Source organism: Mirounga angustirostris, unplaced genomic scaffold, assembly GCF_029215605.1.
Source record: "Mirounga angustirostris isolate CCGP_5_RB_7025 unplaced genomic scaffold, mMirAng1.0.hap1 SCAF_2, whole genome shotgun sequence".
Taxonomy (NCBI): Eukaryota; Metazoa; Chordata; class Mammalia; order Carnivora; family Phocidae; genus Mirounga; species Mirounga angustirostris.
The window spans coordinates 16271697-16297064 of NW_026991710.1; the positions used below are offsets into that span (position 1 = coordinate 16271697).

At 35.1% G+C, this 25368-nt stretch overlaps 1 protein-coding gene across 6 annotated transcripts in view; it reads left to right on the plus strand.

The window, feature by feature from the left end:
* The window catches only part of SLIT2 (slit guidance ligand 2), a 365106-nt gene that overhangs the window by 231943 nt on the left and 107795 nt on the right, over positions 1-25368 (plus strand). For all 6 annotated transcript variants that reach the window (XR_010409316.1, XR_010409317.1, XM_045881403.3 and 3 more), the window contains 4 exons: positions 585-748; positions 2860-2998; positions 21919-21990; positions 22490-22561. Coding sequence is in view for 4 of the 6 variants with exons in the window: in XM_045881403.3 (XP_045737359.1) it covers positions 585-748; positions 2860-2998; positions 21919-21990; positions 22490-22561 (447 nt within the window). In the remaining 2 variants the exon portion in view is untranslated. The remainder of the gene's footprint in view (positions 1-584; positions 749-2859; positions 2999-21918; positions 21991-22489; positions 22562-25368) is intronic.

Below are 25368 nucleotides of genomic sequence, written 5' to 3' on the forward strand. Positions count from 1 at the left end.
CCTTTTTTCTGCTATTAAACAAAAAGAAGGAAATCAGAATAGGGACATGAAAGAAGTGTTTTTTATTGAATTATTATTCTATCTTGTTCTGCAAAAAACGAAAGTGACCCTCTAAAAAGAATTTGCAAGCAGTTCCTCCAGAAACCAACAACAGCAGGACTAACTGATAATTCATATTGGGAGCCACAACTTCTATTAACAGGCCCCCACCCCTGCCCTACCTATTACCTCTCCTTTCCCCCACCACCCCAACTGGCTGTCAGTATATTGGGACTGCAGAGCAATTCGCCTTGGACATCTCTCTTTCTTCTTACCCTTTTGAGTGAACATAGAGAAACCATTCTTATGGTCATGTTCAAGCTCCTGGATGTTGGCTTAGCTCAGAGGTAAATGAAGAGAAATTCAATTCTGTGGTTTTACACCAGTTTAATTTTTAGAAAACTAATTAGGTTGGGATTTCCTATGCTTTGTCTACTGACATGTTAAGAAATAAAGCTATAGATTATTATTAAGACTTTCTTTTTCAATTTTTGAAGTAACCGTCTTCTGTTTTCTTGCTTTAAACTTGTCTTTTTCTTCTCTAGTCGACTGCACTCGAACAATCTGTATTGCGACTGCCACCTGGCCTGGCTGTCTGACTGGTTGCGCCAGAGGCCCCGGGTTGGTCTCTACACTCAGTGTATGGGCCCATCCCACCTGCGGGGCCATAATGTAGCTGAGGTGCAAAAACGCGAATTTGTCTGCAGTGGTAAGGGAGAATGAACCTTTATGTTGTCGTCTTATTTTACGGAGAACTGTGGAGAATGCATGCTCTCAGAGTTTCCGTGTTGCTCACTAACGTGTGCAATTGTGCACTAATCACTCCATGGGAGTCCTCGGTTTTGGCGCCATTGAGAACAGGTTCTAAGATGTGTGTGCGTGATTGGCAAGGACAGAGTCCTCTGAAGTTAGGATGAAAGATTTCTAAATTTTTACTCCTGGGGAAATTGAGGAAATTCCTAGACTTTAATTCTGTTTGCTGCTTATTTTCCCATTAAGTAATAATGTCCGTCTGCTTTTCTGTTAACAATTGGAAATATGGTTAATCCTGGATCGCTGCTGGGAAATTTTTAAAAAGTAGCTCAACTGTAGTTGCAGAGTGGCAAAGTACTTTTCGTGAATACTAGTGGTTCACCTCTACTTCTAAAAGATAAATGACTAGCTTTAGTGATGAAAATCTGGAAACAAAAATAAGACATAACCTATGTAAAATATCAGGAAGTCACATTCACTTAGTTCTTTCTATCTAGGTATTTCACATATATGTACCTCATTTCACCTCCCTCATCACAACTGTAGTGAAATGTAATATTATCTTTATACTAGAGATGAAAACGCTGAGAAAAAGATGCTAAGTAGCCTTGTCCAAGATTGCATAGCTGAGTCCAAGGATCTCAACCTAGGCAGGCTGGTTACCAATGCATATATATTGATATTTATGTTTATATTTATATTTATTTATAAAATAATATGTTAATAGTATCTGATACATATTAACATATATCTTATTTTATAAATACAGGGCTGGCTTTGCTTCAGAAGTGTCTGTTCAAAATACAGTAACACAACATTTTTAAATATACGTAATGCATCAAAATTGTCCCTTAAAGGAGGCACAAGAAGAAGTACTTAAAGAGGATTCTGATTTATTGTTGTCTTTTAGAACTTTTTATGTATTTTTCCATACTTTTTATAACCCAGACAAAATTTTCCTATAATGTCATGGAATGGGAATGTTCTCTTCAGGTCTGATTGCTTTTTTAAAAAATTAAATAATGAAATGACTAACAGTTCGTTACTAACCACTTTTTTCTCTCTTCACTTTTCCCTTCCTGTTTTCTAGATGAGGAAGAAGGCAAGTTCACCTTTCTTTTTTAGACTGAGACTATTTTTTGTAAGGTTTGAGAGCTTGTTCAGAGGGCTTGGGTTAGTAAGGAGCCTGCAGCGTCTCCCTGGCCTACGCGACCGCTCAGGCCCTCTTGCTGCAGATCAGAGAGGGCTGTCCCCTTGCTCCAGTAGTCAAGTGTGTGCAGATGCCCATTCCTACAACACGGCCGACATTCTGTTGTTCGTCATCCCAACAGTGAAATCTCATTTCAAAACAGTTTTGTTTCCGAATACTGAGTAGTAAAAATATATGCCTGCAGGTAACTACTTAACGCTAACGTTGTAGGCCATGTGAAGCTGAATAAAAGAACTGTCTAGATTAACAATTACGGAATGGCATGTTACAAATTATTATAATAACTTCAAAGAAAGCACAAATGTTGAACCTCTCAAGACATCCAACTTATTAGCAAGATCTAATTTTCCCCTCATTTATTGGTGCATGATTACTTACTTAGAATCAACAGTTATACCCTCCAAGAGGAAAATGTTACTGTTTTCCTTTCTTTTTTTTGAGGGTAGAGTAAGTTATGCTACTTAAGTTTAATAAAAACCGAACTCTATTTAAGCGTATCGGAAGTGAAATCTAGGTTAGTCTGAAACTGCTGCTTTTTTTGGAACTCAGAATAGTTTTGAATCAAATTCCAGTTTCAGGTCTGAGGTTAGCCTTTCTTAACAATTATTTCAACTCTGAAAAATGATCATTTTCATAGTTTTAAGAATCTCATTTGCTTCATCTGAGTGTTGGCCCAGAACTATAAATGCATGCTGCCTAAAATATATCCTAGAACTACAGGACCAATTTTATGCTCAGATATTTAGAGAAATATATCTGTGTTAAGTAACATGCTTTGGTTGTTTGAGATAAGCTCATGTGTTTCACGATCTGCGGTTTCGGAGGGAAAATATCATTGCCATCTCTTTCTCTTGCAGGTCACCAGTCCTTTATGGCTCCTTCTTGCAGTGTTCTGCACTGTCCAGCTCCTTGTACGTGTAGCAACAATATCGTAGACTGTCGTGGGAAAGCTCTCACTGAGATCCCCACGAATCTGCCAGAGACCATCACAGAAATGTATGTGCCCTGAAATTTCCTCTCATCTTTCCACCTCCACAGTGACCCAAACCCTGACTTTCTTTAGAGCTTCTAGGTTTCTTGAAGGCCAATGGGATCAATCAGTTTAGACAAATATTCCTTTCAGAATTACATTGAGCCTGACTCTGCTTAATGAAATATCTTGTTGGAGGGGCTAGGGTCTTTCTTTCTCTTAACATAGGTAGAATGAAAAGGAACGTGTTTGAAGGATAAATAGTACTTGCCCTTTCCTTGGGAAGCTGTTACCAGGCTATTTAGGAAAAATAAGAGTAGGTATATGTAGTCTGACCATTTGGGTCTATAGATCTGCTCCTCCTGTCCATGTTTAGCTTCTAGTGAGGAAATAATAGAAGGACTGAACTGAGGTAATAAATCATAGAAACAAGATAACCTCCTCCTCAAGAGCTCGCGTTTTAAATGCAGTTTCACTATTTTGTTGGAACTATTGTATAGTCTACCACAAAGTGTAAAAAGGATAAAATTATAAAGTCAGAATATATAAGATTTTTAAATTAGTGAGCATGTTAACCTATGTGACCCAATGGCTATCTCTATCAAAAGTTAAATTGTCTTGACAAAGTATTTCTATTTTGTATGCAGCTGCTGTGTGCATTTGTTCTTGCCAAATATAAGTCATGGGGGTAAAACAAGGTCATTTAAGATGTAAAATGAACTGCTCTTTCCACCTTGAGAAGTAAGCATTGGAAAATCTTTACTTCAATATCTATTAACTAAGACAGCACCTCTTAACCTTTCAACCTATCATGTTATTGTTTTAGAGGCATTTTAGTTTAAAATGATAAAATAAGCCTAACTTCATTTAAGTCTACAGAGTAGGCACAAAAATTAAGTTATTTTCGAAAACTATTAGTTTTTTGCCAGTTCGTTGCTTTAATTTGCTTTATATGAGACCAACTAATTCACAAGACCCATTAACATTATTTAAAGTATCTAATAGGTGTTTAAAAGTATGCTTAGAGCTTTGCAGTGTAAGATCTTTTGCAGTGTAATCTGTAAAGATTCTAGAATCTGTGGAGGTTTGACACAGACATGAAATAACGTGTGCACATAATCTTATTATCATCAAAATTTTAGTTTTGCTCATCAAAGGCATTTATAAGTATTTTTTAGCTGATCTTTGGAAAAAGAATAATATATGGTTTTGGAAGAGGCAGGTGACATTCCATAAAAGAGAAACATCAGGAATGAAAGACGGAGGTGGTGGGGAGCATTATGTTTTAGAGATTGCACAGTCAAGCCTAATTAGAGTAACAGGTGCATGTTGGGGCATCATGGAAAATAATACCTCAGAAAAGACATAGCCATATAATTTTAAAGCCGCAGATTATTGAAGGACTTCTGTCTTAGTCAGAAGATGTAATATTTGTAATATACGATAAACTAGATAGCAGAAAGACATAGTAAGTTTTCAAATAGGGGAATAGTATATTCATCTATTCAGGCAAGAGCATTTATTAAGTAAACCCTTACTATAGAAAAGGCAGCATGAATTTTCCAGAGATTTTCCAAGTGACTAGCAAATTTGACGTGCAAATTAAAAGCTATGAAATGAGGTACAAATTAATACATGTTTGTAAGAGAGGAACAAATGAGGTTCAAGGTAGCTAAACAGAGGTGTAAAGTGGAGGTCAAGTTACAGTGGTTAATCAAAGGCAGCAAGCTTTAGTCAGACCCACAGGTCCACCTACAATTCACTATCTGTGAGACTGTAGGCAAGTTATTTATCCTCTGTGAGACTGTCTCCTCCTCTGATCCTAAGGGTTGTTGTTAATTTGAAATGAAAGAACACACGTAGAGCTTTATGTGTTTAGTAAATAGTAGTAATTCAGTAAGTGATACCTCCATCGTCGAAGCCTTCATATAAAAAGTAACATCTGAGGTAGGCCTTGAAGGATGGGCAGGGAATGGAAATGCAGAAATGAGGAAAGGGCTTTCAAAATGAATAGAATATCAGAAGCATTGGCAATAAGAATGGAAATGCAAGACACAACCAAACAGGAGCTCAATGTGGCTTTTGGAACCCGAGCGAGTGCAGGAAGATAAAACTGGAAGGGTAGGTTGGAGCCAATTCATGGAGGGCCTTGTATGGTATAAGGATCTAAGTCTTTATTTGGAATGCATTCGATTACAGGAGTTTTCATCTGAATCTCCAAGAATTAATATGACAGCTGTGTGCCAGTGGTTGGCAAAAGGACAGACTGCCAGGCTGAGGCCTCTTTAGGTGGCTATCATGTTGATGGAGGGGAGATGTCCTAAGAGCAGGAGCTAAGTAGCAGTAGGAATGATGATGCAGAAGTGGGTATGGTAGTTAATACAGGAACAGAATTCATGGGATTTGGCATTTGGTGAGATGAGGGACTAATGGAGAAAAATGAACCAAAGATGATGTCAGAATTTCAAGTATTAGGGATGGGGAATTGGTGGTTTTATCATTGGATAGGATAGAAGAGGCTGAAGGACAGGACAAAAATTGGGAAAGAAGATGGTGGTGAACAAAACGTGTGAAATCCTGAGGTGCCAATGGGATTTTTAGGGGATGGTAAAATAATACAGACCATAGTAGCCTGGAGCAAGACAAGAACTTGAGGCAAAGATTTTGGAGTAATTAATACTATGAAATAAAAGTTGGTGGTTAAATCCATGAAGTAGTGAATAGAAAGGAGTGCGATAGAAGAGAAACCCAACAGAAGTAAGAGCAACAGAGGGCCAGAGTGAGCAAGGAAGGGGCTGAGTTTGGCTGAGAAAGGGTGTTTTGAAAAAAAGACAGTTGTCACTGTAAAGGACAGACTTGGATTGATTTGAAGATGCAGAAAGCTGCAATCATTAGGTAGTCAGAGACATGGGTTTAGAGAGAGAGATGAGAGTGTGAGAGTTAGTAAGATCTCTGTGGGAGCACAATCATCCTGGACACAAAAGTGTGTGGATCAAATCCTGATTATAGGAAAGAACAAAACACCACCGTGCGTTGACAAAAGAACAGTGAGTTGTAGATATAACAGACCGAAAGTAATGTGTGACATTTAAAGTAGTTTATCTCATGTAGTCTATTTCATTTTTTGCAACAGAGCGTTTCTTCTATTTTGTATGCTCTATAGATTTTGTATTATCGTGAAATTTAGTAACATAAAAGTTACACTAAATAATAATGTCCCATCAGGTTTGCCTGTATTGAGGAGGTGGTGTATCAGATAAAGCTACAATAAATTAAATTTATAAGTAGAGATGACAACATATGTGAAGCTCTAGGTGAATTTCACATCTCTGATTATTACATTATCAGCTTTATCAGTAGAGCATCTGGTAATAAATCATATTGATCTTCAACTCCAACAAAATACCCCATTGCCATTCATTATAGTGGCATAACTTACTGGCTTAGTAACTCCTTTCTTTTATTACTCTTTTATTTTTATTAGTATAAAGAACATCAGTTAGATTCATAAAATGTGGAAGTAGAGCTATACAACATCTTTCTTCATTTTTATAGATTCCAGTTTTTTAATACATGATGAGCTGGAAATTAAAAACTCCCTCCATATTTTCAAATAAGTTTTAATCTAGATTTTACCATAAGTTATAAGTAGAATTGCTTTACTGCAGTTTATCAGACATTCCATTCAACGCTGTTGAATTGATTTCCTTCTATGTGTGGTATGCCTTTATTCCTGCCACTGTCTCATAATAGAATTGTAACAAAAAGAAAGTATGTACGTGCTCCATATAGGAGTGATCTACTGCCTATTATTCTAGGTAGAAGAACTTGACTCATTCTTTTCTTTCTTCTGCGTTGCACTTACAACCATAATTTCACACTTCTGGTACTTGCTCAAACAATTATTTGTTAAGGTAGATGGGAAACGTTCTTTTAAAGTTAGAATTGGAATAATTTGCCGAAGAACAGATAGGAGACCAACATTTATCTAACAGTGTTGGACACTGTACACACATTATATCATATGATCTTCTCATTGACCTTTTTTTTTTAAATTTTATTTTATTATGTTATATTAATCACCATACATTACATCATTAGTTTTTGATGTAGTGTTCCATGATTCATTGTTTGCGTATAACACCCAGTGCTCCATTCAATACGTGCCCTCTTTAATACCCATCACCGGGCTAACCCATCCTCCCACCCCCCTCCCCTCTAGATCCCTCAGTTTGTTTCTCAGAGTCCATAGTCTCTCATGGTTCATCTCCCCCTCTGATTTCCCCCCCTTCATTTTTCCTTTCCTACTATCTTCTCATTGACTTTTGATGCGGGTATTTATGGAAATTAAATAAAATAGGAAAATCAATGCAGGGACATATGCTAGATAAATGTTGGTGGATTTCTCCAAGAGGCCTTATCATCCTAATGATCATACTATGCTCCAGGATCTGTCATCTCATTTGCAGGCTAGGAATCTTATTTTGACTGCACCTAGCTATTACATTTTGTTTATATATGTTTATATATAAAATATACGTTACTTATATATTTTATATACATAATATTGTGTATGTTCATCTAAACGTCTCTCTTCCCTACTGAAGTAGAAGCTCTGAAGCTTCTACTGAAGGCAGAGGCAGGAATGAGTTCTGTTCTGATCACCACTGAATACCCAGCAACAAATCTAGTACATGGCACATGATAGGCAGATGATAAATATAAAATAAATATTTACTGAGTAAATGGATATTAAGCATTTACAGCAAATTGATCTTTAAAAGGAGCTAGAAGTGGCTGGCTGTCTCAGTCAGTGGAGCATCTGCCTCTTGATCTCAGGACCGTGAGTTCAAGCCCTACATTGGGCATAGGGCCTACTTAAAATAAAAATAAAATAAAATATGTTTAAAAAGTAATAAAAGGAGCCATATTAAACAAAATTAAAAATAAAAACTGAAAGAACAGCCTTTTCTCTCCCTGTAGGAAAAAGAAATGGTGCTTTTTAAGCATACAATAAGTAAGAGAAAAGTTAATTAATAGGATAGTTAATAGAAAGAGCTAAAATGGGCTATAAATACTTAAAATTCATTCATTAAATTTGCCTGTTCCCCATACTGGCTTGGATTCCACTCTCCACAGGTGTCTGAGAGCTCCTTTTTTCTCTGTTCTAGGCTGACCCAGTCAGTATCCAATGGGTAGCCTCCTTCTTTAGATACATTAATTGATTCAATCATCCTACAGATAAGTCTTAGATGTCTTCTTTCTCTAAGGCCATATTTCTTCTGTGATGAAGCCTATAGACATTTGCCTCAAATCCCTCAAAGACTGACAACTTCAGTCTGCTGGGGTTTTTTTGTTTGTTTGTTTTGTTTTGTTTTTTAATGAAGTCAGAAATGTTAAGAAATCTTGTTCAAAGTGTTAAAATTGTGAAGTGGCTAAAATGGCCTCAGTCTGAGATTTATTTGATTCCATAGCTCTCATGTTCTTTCACTGATCTAGCTGCAAAAGAAAGGTAAACATGGCATGAGCTTTTTGGGATATTGTAGAAGAGGAATTGAAAAAATCAGAAGAAAAGGCTGACTGATACTCAGGAAAAACAGGGCAAGAAAAGCTTTGAGAAACTTACATATGAAGAGAACACAGAAGGCACATAAAGACAGGCATTAAAGGATAAGAACATGTACAAAAGTGAGAGCTGTTTCACGTTACTTTCTACCAACAATTACCATAGTGTCGTCTCTCCTATTCTCTGTGACATATTCTCATACCTCCCTGGATTTTATCTGCATAGAACTTATCGTGGTGTAATTTGATATTGTGATTAATGTCAGACTATGCTGAATAGCCTGCAAACTCAGGGCAGGACTGTCTATTTTCCTCACAATTTCTGCACCGACACTTGGTGTAGTGGTGATGGGGAAAAGGACAATGTTGGGGACAAATAAAAGGGGTCCAGTGCACACATTCTGGAGAGCCTCCAAGCCTCCATTCTTCATGGTAAACAGAAAATGTGACAAAGGAATACAGACTAATGAAGATAAAGGGGGAAAATAGAACATGTATAGAATAAAGTTAGTTTAAAAGAAAGAAGCTTTTGCCCTCGGGGCGCCTGGGTGGCTCAGTTGGTTGAGCGACTGCCTTCGGCTCAGGTCGTAATCCTGGAGTCCCGGGATCGAGTCCCGCATCCGGCTCCCCCTGCTCGGCAGGGAGTCTGCTTCTCCCTCTGACCCTCCTCCCTCTCATGCTCTCTGTCTCTCATTCTCTCTGTCTCAAATAAATAAATAAAATCTTTAAAAAAAAAAAAAAGAAGAAGAAGAAGCTTTTGCCCTCCCTGAGATCTTCCCAGCACTTTGCTGCTTTGAACTCTGCTGGTTAAAACCTTCTTTTCATACAGATGGAAAGCCTGAGGCAAGTCTTCAGAATCTGGCCCATGGCAACAGAATTATTAATAGCAAATTGATTTTCTATATATCACATCCTCAGAATTAATTTCTTAAATCATGTTTGAGATATAAAATTTTGAATATGAGATGATGGATTGTTACAAAGTAGACATTTAGTTCTCTTCAATCTAGTTATAGATTTTCTGTGGCATATCACCTGTTCAAACCATTATGCAGAAGTTCCATAAATCATGGAAAATAGTAAGAACATGGGTTGTAACAATTTAGTACATCTTGTTTACTCTTCTGCCCTCCTGCCTTCACTCTTGGTGGCTTGTTTAAGGCTCAGAAGTTGGAAACCATGCAATTCTTTTGTTTACAGAAGAAGGTCAGGAAGAAGTTCAAATTATGGGAAGGGAAAAGATGGTAGCAAAGTTCTCAGCCCAGGTCTTCTGCAGGTTGTTTCAACGTTTTCTGAGATGGATTGGAAATTCTCAGAAGCTATAATACATTTTCCTGGGCATGCCATTCAAATAGGTAAAATGGAAAGGAAGCTCATCATTGTGTAAACTACTGGTCTGCTTTTACTCTGCCAGCAATAAAGAAGGTTCTTTCAAAGAGATTCACAATGACGGAGGTTAGATGTGAGGTTTGGGAGTACTTTTGCTTCCTTTGTTACCTCTGGATCATTTGCATGCATAAAGAAGTGAAAGAAAAGAGGGCTCCTGAATGTTATATCGTATTACAACCTACATTTATGATGCTGAATATAACTTCTAAAGTGCTTGTTTTTTCCCTCCATTTCTGTTTAGACAAACACTCTTCCCATATACATTTAACCTTTTTGCAGGCTATTTCTGTATTTGCCCCTTCCAAATTTTTGAATCCTTAATTCTAATAAATAATACTTGCCAAATTGAATCCACATACTGTAGGTCAAAGTCATCTGACTTTCTATAGGTAGGGATACCGAAGTTTGATTTGATTAAGATGTTTTTAAATTGCGCATTCTATACTAGATTATTATGAGAGTTATGAAATCAAGGGTGACTTTTTAATTATTTATCATGCACTTAGTAATGTCCCAGCTAGTAGGACAGCTATCATGTTGTATAATTGGCTGATTTTCTACTCATATGCCAAAATTTTGAAAATAAATTTAAAAAATGCAGCATGCAGTTCAACTAATATTACAGTACATGTAAATTACCTTGATTTTATTATCTAGGCAACAGAAACTATCTAAATAAAGCAAATGATACCATTTTTAATGTAATTTGGTGTGAAAGAAAGATATAGTCCATAATCTGAGTTTGCCTTGATAAATAAAAAGTAGGTTGATAATTTCAAAGTGGCATTGTTTTCACTGTGAAAGTATTTAATTGTTTCACTATGAAAGTATTTAAAAATTTAGAGATACATCCAACTTAAGGGTTCTTAAGTGCAAAAGAAAATAGGTAGAGTTAAGAAAATATTATGAGTGAAAATTCTAGCAGTTCTACTTTAATTGATAGTTTTACTAGAGCACTTGCTAACCACTGAAGCACTCATTAGCATTTTGCAGTTTTACACATCCCCGATATTTTTCTTACTAAAGACCCACTCACAGAATTGGCTAACATATAGCATGACTGTTGGCTTTAAATTTTATGTTTACAGTTTTGTGCTTTGCAGGCTAACTGATGTGACATCATTCTCAGTCTATGCCTAGTAGAAATATTTATGACCAAGTACTGTTAAAAAAATCATCTTGCATTGTAGGTAAGCCTTTTTTATGATAAAGAAACGTCCTTCAGACCTACTGAAACAGAAGGTAGGAAGCTATATGGTCTTTAAAGGTTAGCAGAAACCTTTTAATTCTTTTGTAATGTAGAAAATAATTTTGTAAGTTTTTACACAAACCTAATTTCAAATATAGAACTATCACTCTACATATCTACTTTGATGTAGAGAATTAGAAGTACATTTACATATTTGGTTCTGAGATCCTTCCAGTAGCACAAATTTGGTATATATCTCTCAAATCTCATAAAGAAACTAGCTTTTCTTCTACCAAGTAATAGAATTTTGTCTAGAAATGTCATTAAATAAACAATCCCAAGATCAAAATATAGCCATCATCAAAATATATACATAAATCAGTAATTCAGCTCTGATTATGTGCTAACATAGTTAACGATTAGAAAAACAAAATAGTAGGATTTTTTTCTGACAATATATTTTATGGAATGAGTAGTCATTTGATATAAAAGAAGTTGTTCATGCAAATGTTGTTCATCCTTATTTTTATTTCCTCATGTTTTTGAATTATATTTTCTTCAGTTTTCATACTATTATTCCATCATGAATTAAGCACCCAGAAAAAGACATCATAATTTAGCTTCCTACAGATTGCAGAGAGCCAATTCATTGTTCAGTATACAAAACAAAGATCTCTATCATGTTCCATCAGAACAAATATCTCATTTTCTTGGTTATCAGTAGCTATGCTTAGTGTAATCCCAACAGCTGCTCACATGGTTCCACATAAGATAAATTATGTAAAATAGATTTATAGATTCAACTCTACTTGTAGTTCCATAGGCCATTATTGATAATAATAATAATAATAATATTGGAGTGCTCTATATTTATTTTGGTAGAATTTTCAATTTCATATGTGTATCTTGAACAATCTTTAATTGCTATTGAATGAAATAGTGAAATATCTTTGAAAAGCTACATATATCCATTACATGCACAGAATCAGTTTTTTTTAAGAATATGTGTTCATGATAAGAAAATTATTTATTACCTATTTCTCCCAACTTCTCCCCCCCCCAGTTTTATTGAGGAATAATTGATAAATACAATTGTATATATCTAAAGTGTATGACTTCATAAATGTGCTTATTGTGGAGTGATTGTCAAGATCAAGATAATTAATACATCCATCACCTCACAGTTTACACAGTTAACTCTTTTGTGTGTGTATGGTGAGAACACTTAAGATCTACTCTCAGTATTTTATTATTAACTATAGTCACCATGCTGTACATTAGATCCTCAGAACTTAACTCTTTTTATAACTGAAAATTTATTGCTTTTGACCTACCTCTTCCCATTTCCTCATCCCAACAGCCCCTGGCAACCACCATTCTATTCTCTGTTTCAATGAAATAGGCGTTTTTTTTAAGATTCCACATACAATTGATGGCATGCAATATTTGTCTTTCTCTGACTTATTTCGCATAGCATAATACCCTCCAGTTTCATCTGTTTTGTTGCAAATGACAGGATTTTCTTTCTTTTTGTGGCTGAATAATGTGTATATGTGTGTGTGTGTGTGTATATATATATTATACACATATATACACATATATGTCACCCCCACATATATATATCACATTTTTTTATCCATTCGTCCAAGGACATTTAAGTAGTTCCCATATGTTGGCCACTGTGCAAAAAGCTGCAGTGAACATAAGGGTACAGACGTCTCTTCAAGATATTAATTTCATTTCCTTCAGATACACACCCAAGAGTGAGATTGCTAGGTCATGTGGTAGTTCTGTTTTTAATTTTTTTTAGGAACTTCTGTACTGTTTTCCAAAGGGGCTGCACCAATATACATTCCCACCAACAATGCACAAGGGTTTTCTTTTCTTCACATCTTTGCCAACATTTGATATCTCTTGTCTTTTTGATAATAGCTATCCTAAAGTTCTGGAGTGATATCTTATTGTGGTTTTGATTTGCATTTCCCTGATGACTAGTAATGTTGAGTTTTCATGTATGTATTGGCCATTTGTATGTCTTCTTTGGAAAAATGTCTATTTAAGCCCTTTGCCCATTTTAAATTGGATTATTTGCTTTTTTGCTACTGAGTTTTATTAATTCTTTATTTATTTTGAATACTAACCCCTTACCAAATATATGCTTTGCGAAAAGTTTCTCCCATTCTGTTGGTTGCCCTTTCAATTTATTTTCTTACCTGTTTGTTATTTGTGCCTAACTTTACAAAAAAGCCATATATGTAACATATGTTAGATGTATGTATACACACATACTTTATGTGCTTTTTTGTTGAGATGTGTGATCATTTAAGCAGAAAGCTATAATGGCTTTCTTAAGAGAAAGACACAGAAGACTGAATCAAAATTTTATAATATTAGTTAAGAAGTGAAAATAAGTATGGTAAAATTATAAATAGATGGGCAAGAAAGAAATACTAAAATGACTAGAGTGGAGATTAAGGTGGTAAGGCAAGTAAGAAACTCCAACTGGTTTCTCTTAAAAAAAAAAATCCGAAGAGTCTGATGAGTATTATTGCAACAGAAGAAGAACATGTTGAAAAATAGCATTTTTTTTTCATGCACTACATACTCAAAAAAAACTTTCGAGTGCCTACTCTGCATCAGTCATTATGGATGAAAGGACACACTCCAAGCCTTCAAGATGTTTACAGTACAAAGAATTGAAACTACACAAAGAGAAAATTTTAAAACCATGTGATAAGTAATAAAATACACATAGGGAATACAGAGAAAGGAATACCTTGGCTTGCCTGGGAGAATCAAGGAATCTCCAGGCATGAGGATGTGTCTGGCAGGCGGAGAAACTGGGGTCTCCACAGACAGAGGAAAAATCATGGGCAAAGTCCCGGGAAAGTTAGAGGTAGTATACATTTGAGAAATTAAAGCAGTTTTTGGTAGCTAGAACATAAAGTGGAAGCTTGATCTTGAAGAATCACCTCTCCTAATAACAATAGTATACAAAGAAGCAATTGGAGCCTGGTAGTAGTGTGATGAGATATGTTAGAAAAATCACCCTAAGATGGAGTGGAGAATGGTTTGGAGGGAAAGAGTACACTAAGGAAGTGATAGCAACAGTCTGTAGGGTGTGGTGAAGGCGGGCATAGCATCAGATAGGGATGGAAGAGGATCCCAAGAAGTGGTCGATTCCCTAAAAGCTTCTACAGAAAAGAAAATGGAGACCCATCAGAGGTAAAATAAGACCTATGTAGTCTTTAACATAAAAATGAAGACAGCTGGTGCATGGTCAAAGTGTTCTTTATTATCAGACAAATCACCAGCTGTGTTTTTTAGGGATTAAGTTATAGATTTATGGTGTATAATCATCTGGAAAGATTAAGTTGAAAATGCGTACAGCTCAAATACTACTATTGGCCACATTGTTACCTAAACTCGAGGAAAAAGACGATGGATAACTTGGACAATGAATCAGTACAGGGGAAGAAGGGCAATTGCTATCTACTCATTGAGTAATACTGTAAACAAGCAATGTGGAAAGACAATTTGCATAATGTTTTTAAAACTAAAATTATTACCAAATGGGCAACTTAGCTCCGTGCCTGACTCAAAGTTAGTGTCCAAAAGGTTTTCATCAATAACAAAAACCAAAGCAGCAGAACATTTAACTATTTTTCTTCCTTGAATTGGTAAAGAAAAATTATATATGAAAGCTTAGTGTTATTGACATTATGAATCTATACTCTGTCCCCCTGAAGTCAGTGAACCATGTGCCTAAGCCCATTTTTCTCTCTAAATCTAAACCATGTGATTGTGTTTTTTGAGTATATCTTTGCATTTGAATATATATCCACATGAATACCCCCATGAAAATGTTAACCTTCATTTAAGTCACTGCCTGAATACGAAGTCAGTAAGAACACACACCCTTGCGCAGACACACACACATTTGTGTCTTGCTTTTTAAACGCTTAAAGACCAAATGGAAGAAGAGTTATTTCTTCTATGAAAACATCAATTGAATTTAACCTCAGGGGCATGTACCCTAGAATGACATCACAAAAAAATAAAATAAAATGAAGGAAATGGACAATATTCAGGAATAAGTCATCCCAAAGCAGGAATGGCTGATAATCAATTAGTATGGACACAGTCCTAATGCAGAACTGCTAGCTATATGCATAATATGTCCCTCTAGAGGCAACTATTCACCAGCTGCTGGAGATATTTATTAAACTTACAAAGTACTAGAGAGACTACAATTACCTAACAGAAATTGTATTTCAATCTAAAATATCTTTCATCATTTTATATAGACATATGAAGGATTTCAAGGCATACATTTACTGCTAAAGCTAAAAGTAATAGTCCAGAAATATAAAATACTTACTTTAGAATTATTATGTAATAGGCAAGAGAATCCCTAATGTCAAAGGAATATAGCTGCTTCCTCCTTTTCAAATGTTGGATTGATGTTACCTATGATGAGAATATTTGGCTACACTGAGCAGTCCAAGATTCAGAAGCTAGGGTCATTCCACAACCCCCCAACACACACACACCCCATTAAATCTATGTTCTATTCTCTGGCAGCTGTTTTTGCCATTTATGTTAAAAGCAGATGGGGAAAATGCAAAGAACTGTCAGTTTTATTGCCATGTATAATCAACATCTGGGCTGTATGTTACAATCAATCCAAACTCATACTTTACTGGTGTTGTAAAACCTTTTTGAGTTCCTAAGACAGTTTCCAAATTTGAGGAAATACTATATATTTTAATCATGTTGATCATGGAAATTACAACATAATATTTTTTTCAGCTTCCATGTGAATGATGTATGTGTGTATGTGTTTAATATATAATTGCTGGGTTATCTGCAAATCTGTACCGCTAATTTGTTAAACAATGTCTTTTGGAATCATATATATATTTATTTTGTACTAGAGATCAAATCATGTATCAGATTTATTTCTTTCCTATATAATCTATATGTGTGAAACTAACATGTGTTATAAATGTTTTATTATATAGTGCTGCTTATTATATGTGTGAGTACATATATACACATGAGTATCCTCATATTTTTATTCTTTCCCCATTTTTCGTGCAAAAAGTGTTTTTTCTACATCTCATAATTTTTACAAAAACATATTTTACAGTAGGTTTTATTTTCCTCATTTTTTGGAAAGAGAAACTGAGACAAGGAAGCAAATTAATTTTTGCAAAGTCTACAGAGTCTATCAGTGGCTGTAAAGCCCATACTTTTAATCACTAAACCATACATTTTTATCTTTATGTACACACATATATAAAACATAATACCTCTTGGAGAGGTTTCAGCTCTGTCATGTGGATGTTATTTTGTATGGTTTGTCAACATAATTTAGTTTGAAAAGTACTGAAAATAATTCCTGAGAAATGAAAACTAGTGAGCTGGAAATGTCATTTAAAATAAACTAATATTGTTTAATATCTCATAAATGACTTCAAACCAGTTGGAGTTTTTACTTCCCAGGTTGGACTGTGTTGTATACTCTACTGATGTGATATCTGCTCACTAATAACCATAGTAGAGTATCTTCTGTCACAGAGCTCAGAGATACCTGTGCATCACTTCCATGTTCTAAGGGTCTTAGAGCAGAGAGATTTCTTGATAATTTTCCATTTTCTACAATCTTTAAAATAGGCACGAGAAAGGGGTATATATTGGTTGCAGTTCATTCCCTAGGAACTCTGTAAGTGTGAAGACATGCTTGATTTATTTTTTTTTAAGCAGTAATTAAAGAACAAGAGAAAAAGATGTATGCTAGTGAGGAGGAGGTTTTTATTGGTTAAACATACTGTACTTCTGAAATTTTTGATGGGGTGGTTAGAAAATTGTTTCCATTTCTTACCTCATGGAATGTCTAACTAAAATTTCCTTGATTCCGTGATTTTGATGAGGTGGTAACAGCAGGTTGGTTTTATATAAACTATATATACACACACACACACACACACACAGAGTGATAAAATGTTTTGGAATTACATACATTCTGTGGAGAAAAAGGTTCTGGCTACTTTTACATGAAAAAGATTTCCATATAGATGTAATTGATAGAATGTTCTTCCTCCCTTACTCAGTTTTTTTAAATATATTTTTCCTTTGAAATTCAAAATATGGAATCTTATGTTTATGAAGGACTAACATTTGGAAGGCTCTTAATTATGGTGGATTTTACCCACAGCATGCAAATATATCTTAGCCGTGACACTATCTGTTTTTGTAATCCTGGAATGTTTTTAATTAGATTCTTCATGGAACAATGGATTCAAATTTGCGCTCTATAAAATTCAGCAGATTTTATGCTATTAAAATAGAAGATTAGAGGATAGGAAAGACAGAAAATGTACATTTCATTTGCTTCTTTATTTAACCTTCACCTAAATGCTCTAATATATTTCTGCCTTATGTTTTATAATCTGGTTGAAATATGTTTCCGTCTTTTCTATAGGAGTATGAAGACCATTTGAGATGTGTGTTGCTTGTAGTTTTTAAAATATATCCTAAAGTTCTTGTAATGAAAAGTAGGGTCCTAGACATCTGAGTTTAAAGGAAGTAGACATTAGTTTATTGTTTGCCCACTAAACCGGAGAAAATGGACATTTTGAAACATTTTTAAATTTATTGGTTGACATCTGTCAGTGGTAGAATATTTTCTTGCTTGAGAATCTGTTTGAATGAAGGAGGCAATTATATTTTGCCTTAATGGACTGCTGGTACAGTGCCATAAAAACCAATTAGCTGCTGAGTCAGTGTAAATAACCATATAAGCTCTGTTTCAAATACTTTTTTTTTTGAACAAAGGTTGGAAGCAAATAGATAAATAAAGAAAAGCAAGCAAATCCATTTTACATGTCATTGTTCAGCTTTCTGTTGCATATGTTGTAAATGAAATGGTTTCAATGTGAAGTTTAAGTCATGGTACACTGCAAGAATGAATGATACATACAACATCACTGTATTATCTTGGAATTATTATTTTTGCATGAAAGTTTAACACTATTTCATCATGAATTTTCCTTATTTTATAATTTTCTGTGCATGCATTTTTTTTCACTTTTTTTTTTAAAGATTTTATTTATTTGCAAGAGAGAGAATGAGAGACAGAGAACATGAGAGGGAGGAGGGTCAGAGGGAGAAGCAGACTCCCTGCCGAGCAGGGAGCCCGATGCGGGACTCGATCCTGGGACTCCAGGATCATGACCCGAGCCGAAGGCAGTCGCTTAACCAACTGAGCCACCCAGGCGCCCCTCTGTGCATGCATTTTCTAAAAAATATATAACCTCACTTATATATCATTTGTTTGCTTTAGTAGGAATATTTATCAATGGCATGAACTGCAGATTAGACACATAAATTTAGTGGTTATACTAAAATGTATTTGAGTGCCATTAGGACAGTTAGTGATCATTATAAGAATTCTGGATTCAGAGATTATAAAATAATAAATGAATTTTAAAATTTCTAAGAAAGGTCTTCAGTTATATTAGATGATAGAATTAGTTTGGCCACATTTGTGAATTAATGTTATTGATATTTCAGTGCTGAATATATCATTTTTAAAAAACTTTCATTGAACAAATTAATCAGAAGTGTAACTGCAAAATTAGACACTTTATCAATAAAACTTCCATGAGGGCATAAACATGTTTGCTTCTGATCACCATTGAATTCCATTCATATAGTATATTCTGTACAGGCAGAGTACAGAGGGCGAATGAATGAATGAATGAACGATTACTGGTTTTGTTTTCATGAACTTGAAATGATATTTATGAAAAGTAATGATATAAACTAGTTTTGCATTACTGTTGCGTTGAAAGAAATCTACAAGACACTAAGAATTTAAATTTTTTCTCATCATAGCTTTATATTATTTTGAGCAAATATTAAACAAAATGAAATGATATTTCATTGCCCTAGATTCGAAGAAAGTCCTCCAGTCAACAGTGTTGTGTCTGTAGCTTGCTTTCACTGTATTTTTCATTGATTACTTTTTAAACTTCTTAAGATCTAAATACAAGAATGGATCACAGCAAAAACAAAAACAAACATGTCTCTAAACCATCAATTTATAACATTCTAATCAATAGTGTAACAGTGAAATGATTTAAATGCCCTTTGTTGTATTTAGAGCTTTTGAAAAAAAGTACCCTTTCTCAAGACCTAGATAAATAATCCAGATGCCAAATCCATATTTTCTTCATATGATTTATTTCCTGTCTTCTGGGGCAAATCTGCCCCTTAAAAGCCAACAAACCTGGTGGAGGAGAGATATGTGAAAAATGACTAGAATACAGTGAGATAGAGAAGCACAGAGAAGAGAACGCCCTTGGGTATATAGAGAAAGATAACACGTAACCATACCTGAGAAAATCAAGTCAGGCTTTAGGAGGAAGCCATGCTTCAGTCGTCTTGAAATACCTAAACAATAAAATTCATAATAACGTAAAATTATTACTAACCTAAATGGGCTAATAATAGGGAATGATTAAGGAACTGTGGTCCATTTTGATAATGAGATGTTATAAAGACCTTAAAAATAATATCTTCCAAAATATTTTTTTTAAAGATTTTTTTTTATTTATTCATGAGAGACAGAGAGAGAGAGAGAGGCAGAGGGAGAAGCAGGCTCCCAAGGAGCAGAGAGCCCGATGCGGGACTCGATCCCAGGACTCTGGGATCATGACCTGAGCTGAAGGCAGACACTCAACCATCTGAGCCACCCAGGCGCCCCATCTTCCAAAATATTTAATGATATTAGGAAAACATGTACGGTATGATATTTGACATAGGTGTACAACACAGAATTCTCTATATGATAAGACTTTAATTAGATAAAATAAATAAGCATACCAAAAAGACCCCTAAAACTCACTGATCTGAGTGTTGCATTATGAGCAGTTTGAATTTTCTTCCTCATATATTTTGTAAATAAACTTAAATTTATCTTGAATGTGAACAAAATAATTTCTGCTTTTTGGAGGAAGAAAATCATAACTAGTGTTGCCGATTATAGAGAAAGGATTTTACCTTTTGTGTGAGAGAGGAAGGGATGGTAACTTGGGGAATAACTGGATTTAGAGGATTAGAAAGCAAATTTGGAAATTGAGAAAGAAGAAGAGAACAGAGGCATAGAGTGCCTCATCCATGCAAGAAGTATTGTTATGTCAAATGCTACAATGAGTTCAAGAGCAATATTGTCTGAGGAAACCCATTGCGTATAGAAATAAGGAGGTCAGGGTGAACCCTGAGCATATTGAAGAAAGCCAGGAACTGTGAGAAGGACTTTGGAATTGGATAAGACCAGAATTTAGGCATTTCTACTTAGCCTTCTGGGGATATTTACTTGTTTTGATTTGATGTTCATTAAGTGTTGGTAATACCTACATGTTCAAGTATTACTAACATTGAGTAAAAATGAATCAATGTGTATGACACAGTATAGTCAATATACATATATATGTAGTTATTGTATTTATACAAAAATATATAAATATGCCAATATAAATATTTATACCTGTCTATATATTTGTATATATGTTTTTTAATCCAGGCAGAAAAGTGAAGCTCCTGCCAAGTATTTTAACAGAGGAATTTAATATGAGGAATGAATTCAGCAGTTGTGAAGGTGACACAGAGAATAGAAAGGTGCTTCTCCCTCCAGGGCTACAAAGATCTAAGAAGGAAAGGATATTATACAAAGTCAGGAGGTGGCCCCAGCAGGAGCTAAAATTAGGAAGGAGATCAGGGGACCACTGCTGGGGACATCCCCTGAGGCAGAGGATGGGAGGATATCCTGGCTTCTGGGCTCATCCTCCCTTCAGTCTCCACCAGTGCCTCTCATTGGCCAAATTCCACCAAAGCCAAAGTGAGCCTGGGATATATGGTTCCCAAGAGTCAGTCTCTGGGATACAAAAAGAAGAGGGGAAGGGGATGGGAAATATTTATTATGATGTTTACATGGATAGAAATGAAGCTGAGAGGCAAAATTTTTGATGGATAAAATATTTACAAAAACACTTAATGAAAGTTATTTCTTTGTGTCTTTCAAAACTAAGTGGGGAAAATTGTGTCTTTCTCAATAACAGAACCAGAGAGTAGAATTATTTTCAACTCTGACTTCAGTGCATGATAAAAACACTTGTGTTTGAATGCACCTTCTACAGTGGTTTTCACACAAAATATACAGAGTCCAGTCTTACTGAAAATACCTATGATACTTAATGGATTTGGAATTTAAGATTTACCTCATAAGAAGCTGCAAAATTATTTTTCTGAGTATAACAGTTTTTTCAACCCATAATATGCTTTCTGTAGAGGAAATAAAAGGTTTATAAAATTTAATATTCCAGCAGTAATTTCTTTTGTGAAAGATTTATAATTATCTCTAAAACATCTTGTACATCTATTCAGTGTTACTACATATTTCTCTTTCTGATATAGAGGTTATTAAAATGTACTCTGAAGTTAGTTTCTTACAGGTGCTTTCTCTTTTCTACAAAGTCCAGACTTAAATATTAATATTCCTGTAATGCCTAAAAATCAGGAGATTTTTATTCATTGTATGATTGCCTTATTTTTATTCCCAATCTTGCTCCACATTTAGGGCACAGCGTTATTAATTTTAGTAGTCATTTTTGAGGAAAAAAAAAAGAATCACTCATGAAGAGCATCAACTTTGCTTCTTGACATGAATCCTGGGCTTGAATTAAACATCCCTGAGAACTCACGTTTCCATTTAAAAATTTAATTTTTTCATTGCAGACGTTTGGAACAGAACTCAATCAAGGTCATCCCTCCTGGAGCTTTCTCACCATATAAAAAGCTTAGAAGAATGTGAGTGAATAATATTCTGGACTATATGTAATTTTAAAAATTATACAGGTCATGACCATGCAGACATTCACTTACATATGAATATTTGAGTGTTTGACAACTTAAATATTAAATGATGTGACTTCTGATTGCTGGTTGTATAATACTATAATGTTAAAAGCTAAACTATGTAATATTTTAAAGTTCTCTGAAATTTAACATACTGATTTACACCCATGTGAATGTATGTGATCAATATAGTATGCAGTCAAATCTTAGATGCTCTATTTTCAAAAATAGGACATGGCATCTCTTATAATAATTTCAGAAAAGAGCCAATAGTTGATTTAAAAGTCTGATTTTTTAAAAATTGAAGATGCTTCAGATGTTTTAGGTTGCAAATTGTATACATGTATTGATAGGTGCAAAATCGACACTTAAAGGCAGTAAATAGCTTTCTCTTGCTGTAAATCCTCCCTGACATTCTATTTAATTTAATCTACCCTATTTCTAATCTTAGTGACCTGAGCAATAATCAGATCTCTGAACTAGCACCAGATGCTTTCCAAGGACTACGCTCTCTGAATTCACTGTAAGTATTGACCACATCACTGAAAGAAAGCAGAATACACAACTAATAATGGTTCCATTTTTTTTAAAAATCTGAATTTAAGAAAAATAATCCTTTAATTTTTCCTATGAATTATTAATAATATTAATTATTATCAATCTTAATGAATTTCGTCATTTTTATGGAGGACTGCTACCTGTCACTAAAATCAGCCTTCCATAAAATCAGCCCATTTTTAAAGGTATATATTTTAGGATTTGATAGTTTTGCTATTTAGAGAGAAGAGTAAGAGCCTCTTTATTATTCTATGTTGATATTATTGACAGTTTTTCTGTTTCTGAACTAAAGAGGAAATGTTTATTTTGGAACACTTTGGTCATTGTATTTATAATCCTTAAGCCAGTAGCCGCTCTCTGGGGAGAATATCAGTCCCCTTTGGAATGACGTTCAGTGGTCTTACAGAGAACAGTTAAAGATGCCCGGTGGGGGCCCCCTTGACTCCCTGCTTCATCTCCTTAAGACTTCCCTGAAAGAACCACCTTTACTCTCTCAAAGAACAAAGATAACAAAGTATGACAGCTTTTTAATGTCCAAAGGATTTTCAGGCAGATAACTACATACATTACAGTGATTGTAAAAAAAAAAAAGGATAAATGCTGTTATTCTTTCAAATTTGTAAAAAAATCTTCAGAAGGCCACCAAGTAAGGTAAACTGTATTTCAGATTTTAACTTTAAAGTTTGACCATGGAGGGTGGCATGTATTTTTTCTAAGAGTATGCGCTTAGAGAGGGTTCTTATCATTATAAATGAAGGCAGGGCTCTCGAGAATTTCAGAAGTCAGTGGTGCCCAGTGGGAGTTCCAAGATACACATGCGGGAGGCCCAGATAAACACTGGGGGCTTATGTAACGCTTCACACTCACTCATACGTAGGGAGAATTCATCTGGGCACATGTTATTTCAGGTTGCTGTGCTGGTTTGCTCAGAAAACTACAGTTTTCTTTGAAGAAAGGAATTGAAAAACTATCACTTCACCTTTCACCTGCAGTATCCACTTAGGTTCATTTTTGTTTATTGTTGATGTTGCTATTTTTTTTTTTTTTTTTTGAGAGAGGGAATGGGGGCAGGGGGAGCGGGAGAGAGGGAGAATCTCAAGCAGACTCCTCACTGAGCATGGAACCCAACATGGGGCTTGATATCACAACCCTGAGATCATGAGCGGAGCCAAAATCAAGAGGTGCACGCTTAACTGAGCCACCCAGGCACCCCTCTTGTTGATGTTGCTCTAGTTAGCTAGAGGAAGTCCAAGACCAGAGGAACAATTGTTGGCAGAAAATGCAGAGTGCAGACCAGTACTGCTCTTAGGATGGGCTATCAGATTCTAAAATAACAAAGTTTAATGTAAAACTCAGTTAAATTACTCGAATTGTCCATAAAGTACTGTGTATGCCATTCTGGAGAGTAACATTGTCCAAAGTAAATACAGACCACGTTCCAGCCACACAAAAGGACAGAACACAAGTCAAGTCACTGTACCAATGCCTGGTCCTTCAAGTATCTGTGCCTCAAAGAAAACCAGTAAATGTCAAAAGAGAGAGAAACGGTTAGAGAATTCTTATGTAGATCTGTTTGCTTGCAGTTTACTATTAAGCTATTGCCTTAATGTTAATTGACACCTTCTGGCTGTGAGAATTAAAATAAATGATAAAAATAAATAATAAAAAAAATAAAATAAATAATTAATAGAACATATAATTTGTTTCTATATTTATTATATTATAGATTATATTTAATATATAGAATACACATTTATTAACTACTATGTTATGTATTTTATTCTACTATATATTACACATTATTGGTATAGTAATGTGTTATATTAATATTATATATTAGATTTATTAATAAACACAGTTACAACTAATTTTATAAATTATTACATACCGGGGCACCTGGGTGGCTCAGTTGGTTAAGCGACTGCCTTCGGCTCAGGTCATGATCCTGGAGTCCTGGGATCGAGCCCCGCATCGGGCTCCCTGCTCGGCAGGGAGTCTGCTTCTCCCTCTGACCCTCCTCCCTCTCATGCTCTCTGTCTCTCATTCTCTCTGTCTCAAATAAATAAATAAAATCTTTTAAAAAAAAATTATTACATACCTACCCATATAAATATAATAGACTCATAGCAAATAATAAGAGAAATAACATATGTAAAAGAACATACTTGCTGAAATGAGATCTTAATCTTCCTGACCAGAGCGCCATGTACACAGTTTTTTCAGAAAGCTGTAACAAAGCGTTATCTTTCCCTATAGAACTGACTTTTAGTCAGTGCGTTAAGTCACTGGGGAATTTCTAGTTCGAAACCTAGCAGTATGCAGAAGAGTAGGAACTGTTTTCCAGAAGTGGAATTACCCACATACTGCCCCGTAACATCAGAAAGCAGATACTTTATGAAGAGTATCAAACAGCTATACTAGAGAGAGAGTCCACATATTACAGCTGGTATCATTTTCCTCATTGTGTTCAACTTTTGAATTGACCTTCCAAAGATTAATTTATTTACCCCTTCATAAAGTATATAACTCTCCAGACCTGCAATAGCCTTTCTCTTCATTTCACCAAAATCATACATTCCACAGAGATGTGTAGGGACCCTGTTGTGTCCTAACCCTACTCAAGGCTCTGGGGATGCATGAGTGAACAAAGTACAAAAGTCCCTCCCTCATGGAGATGACCAACGATAAACTAGATACTGGTCAGATGACGTATTATATCTGATGATTATAAAATGCTGGGCGGCTCACTCGATTAAAAGTCCAACTCATGAT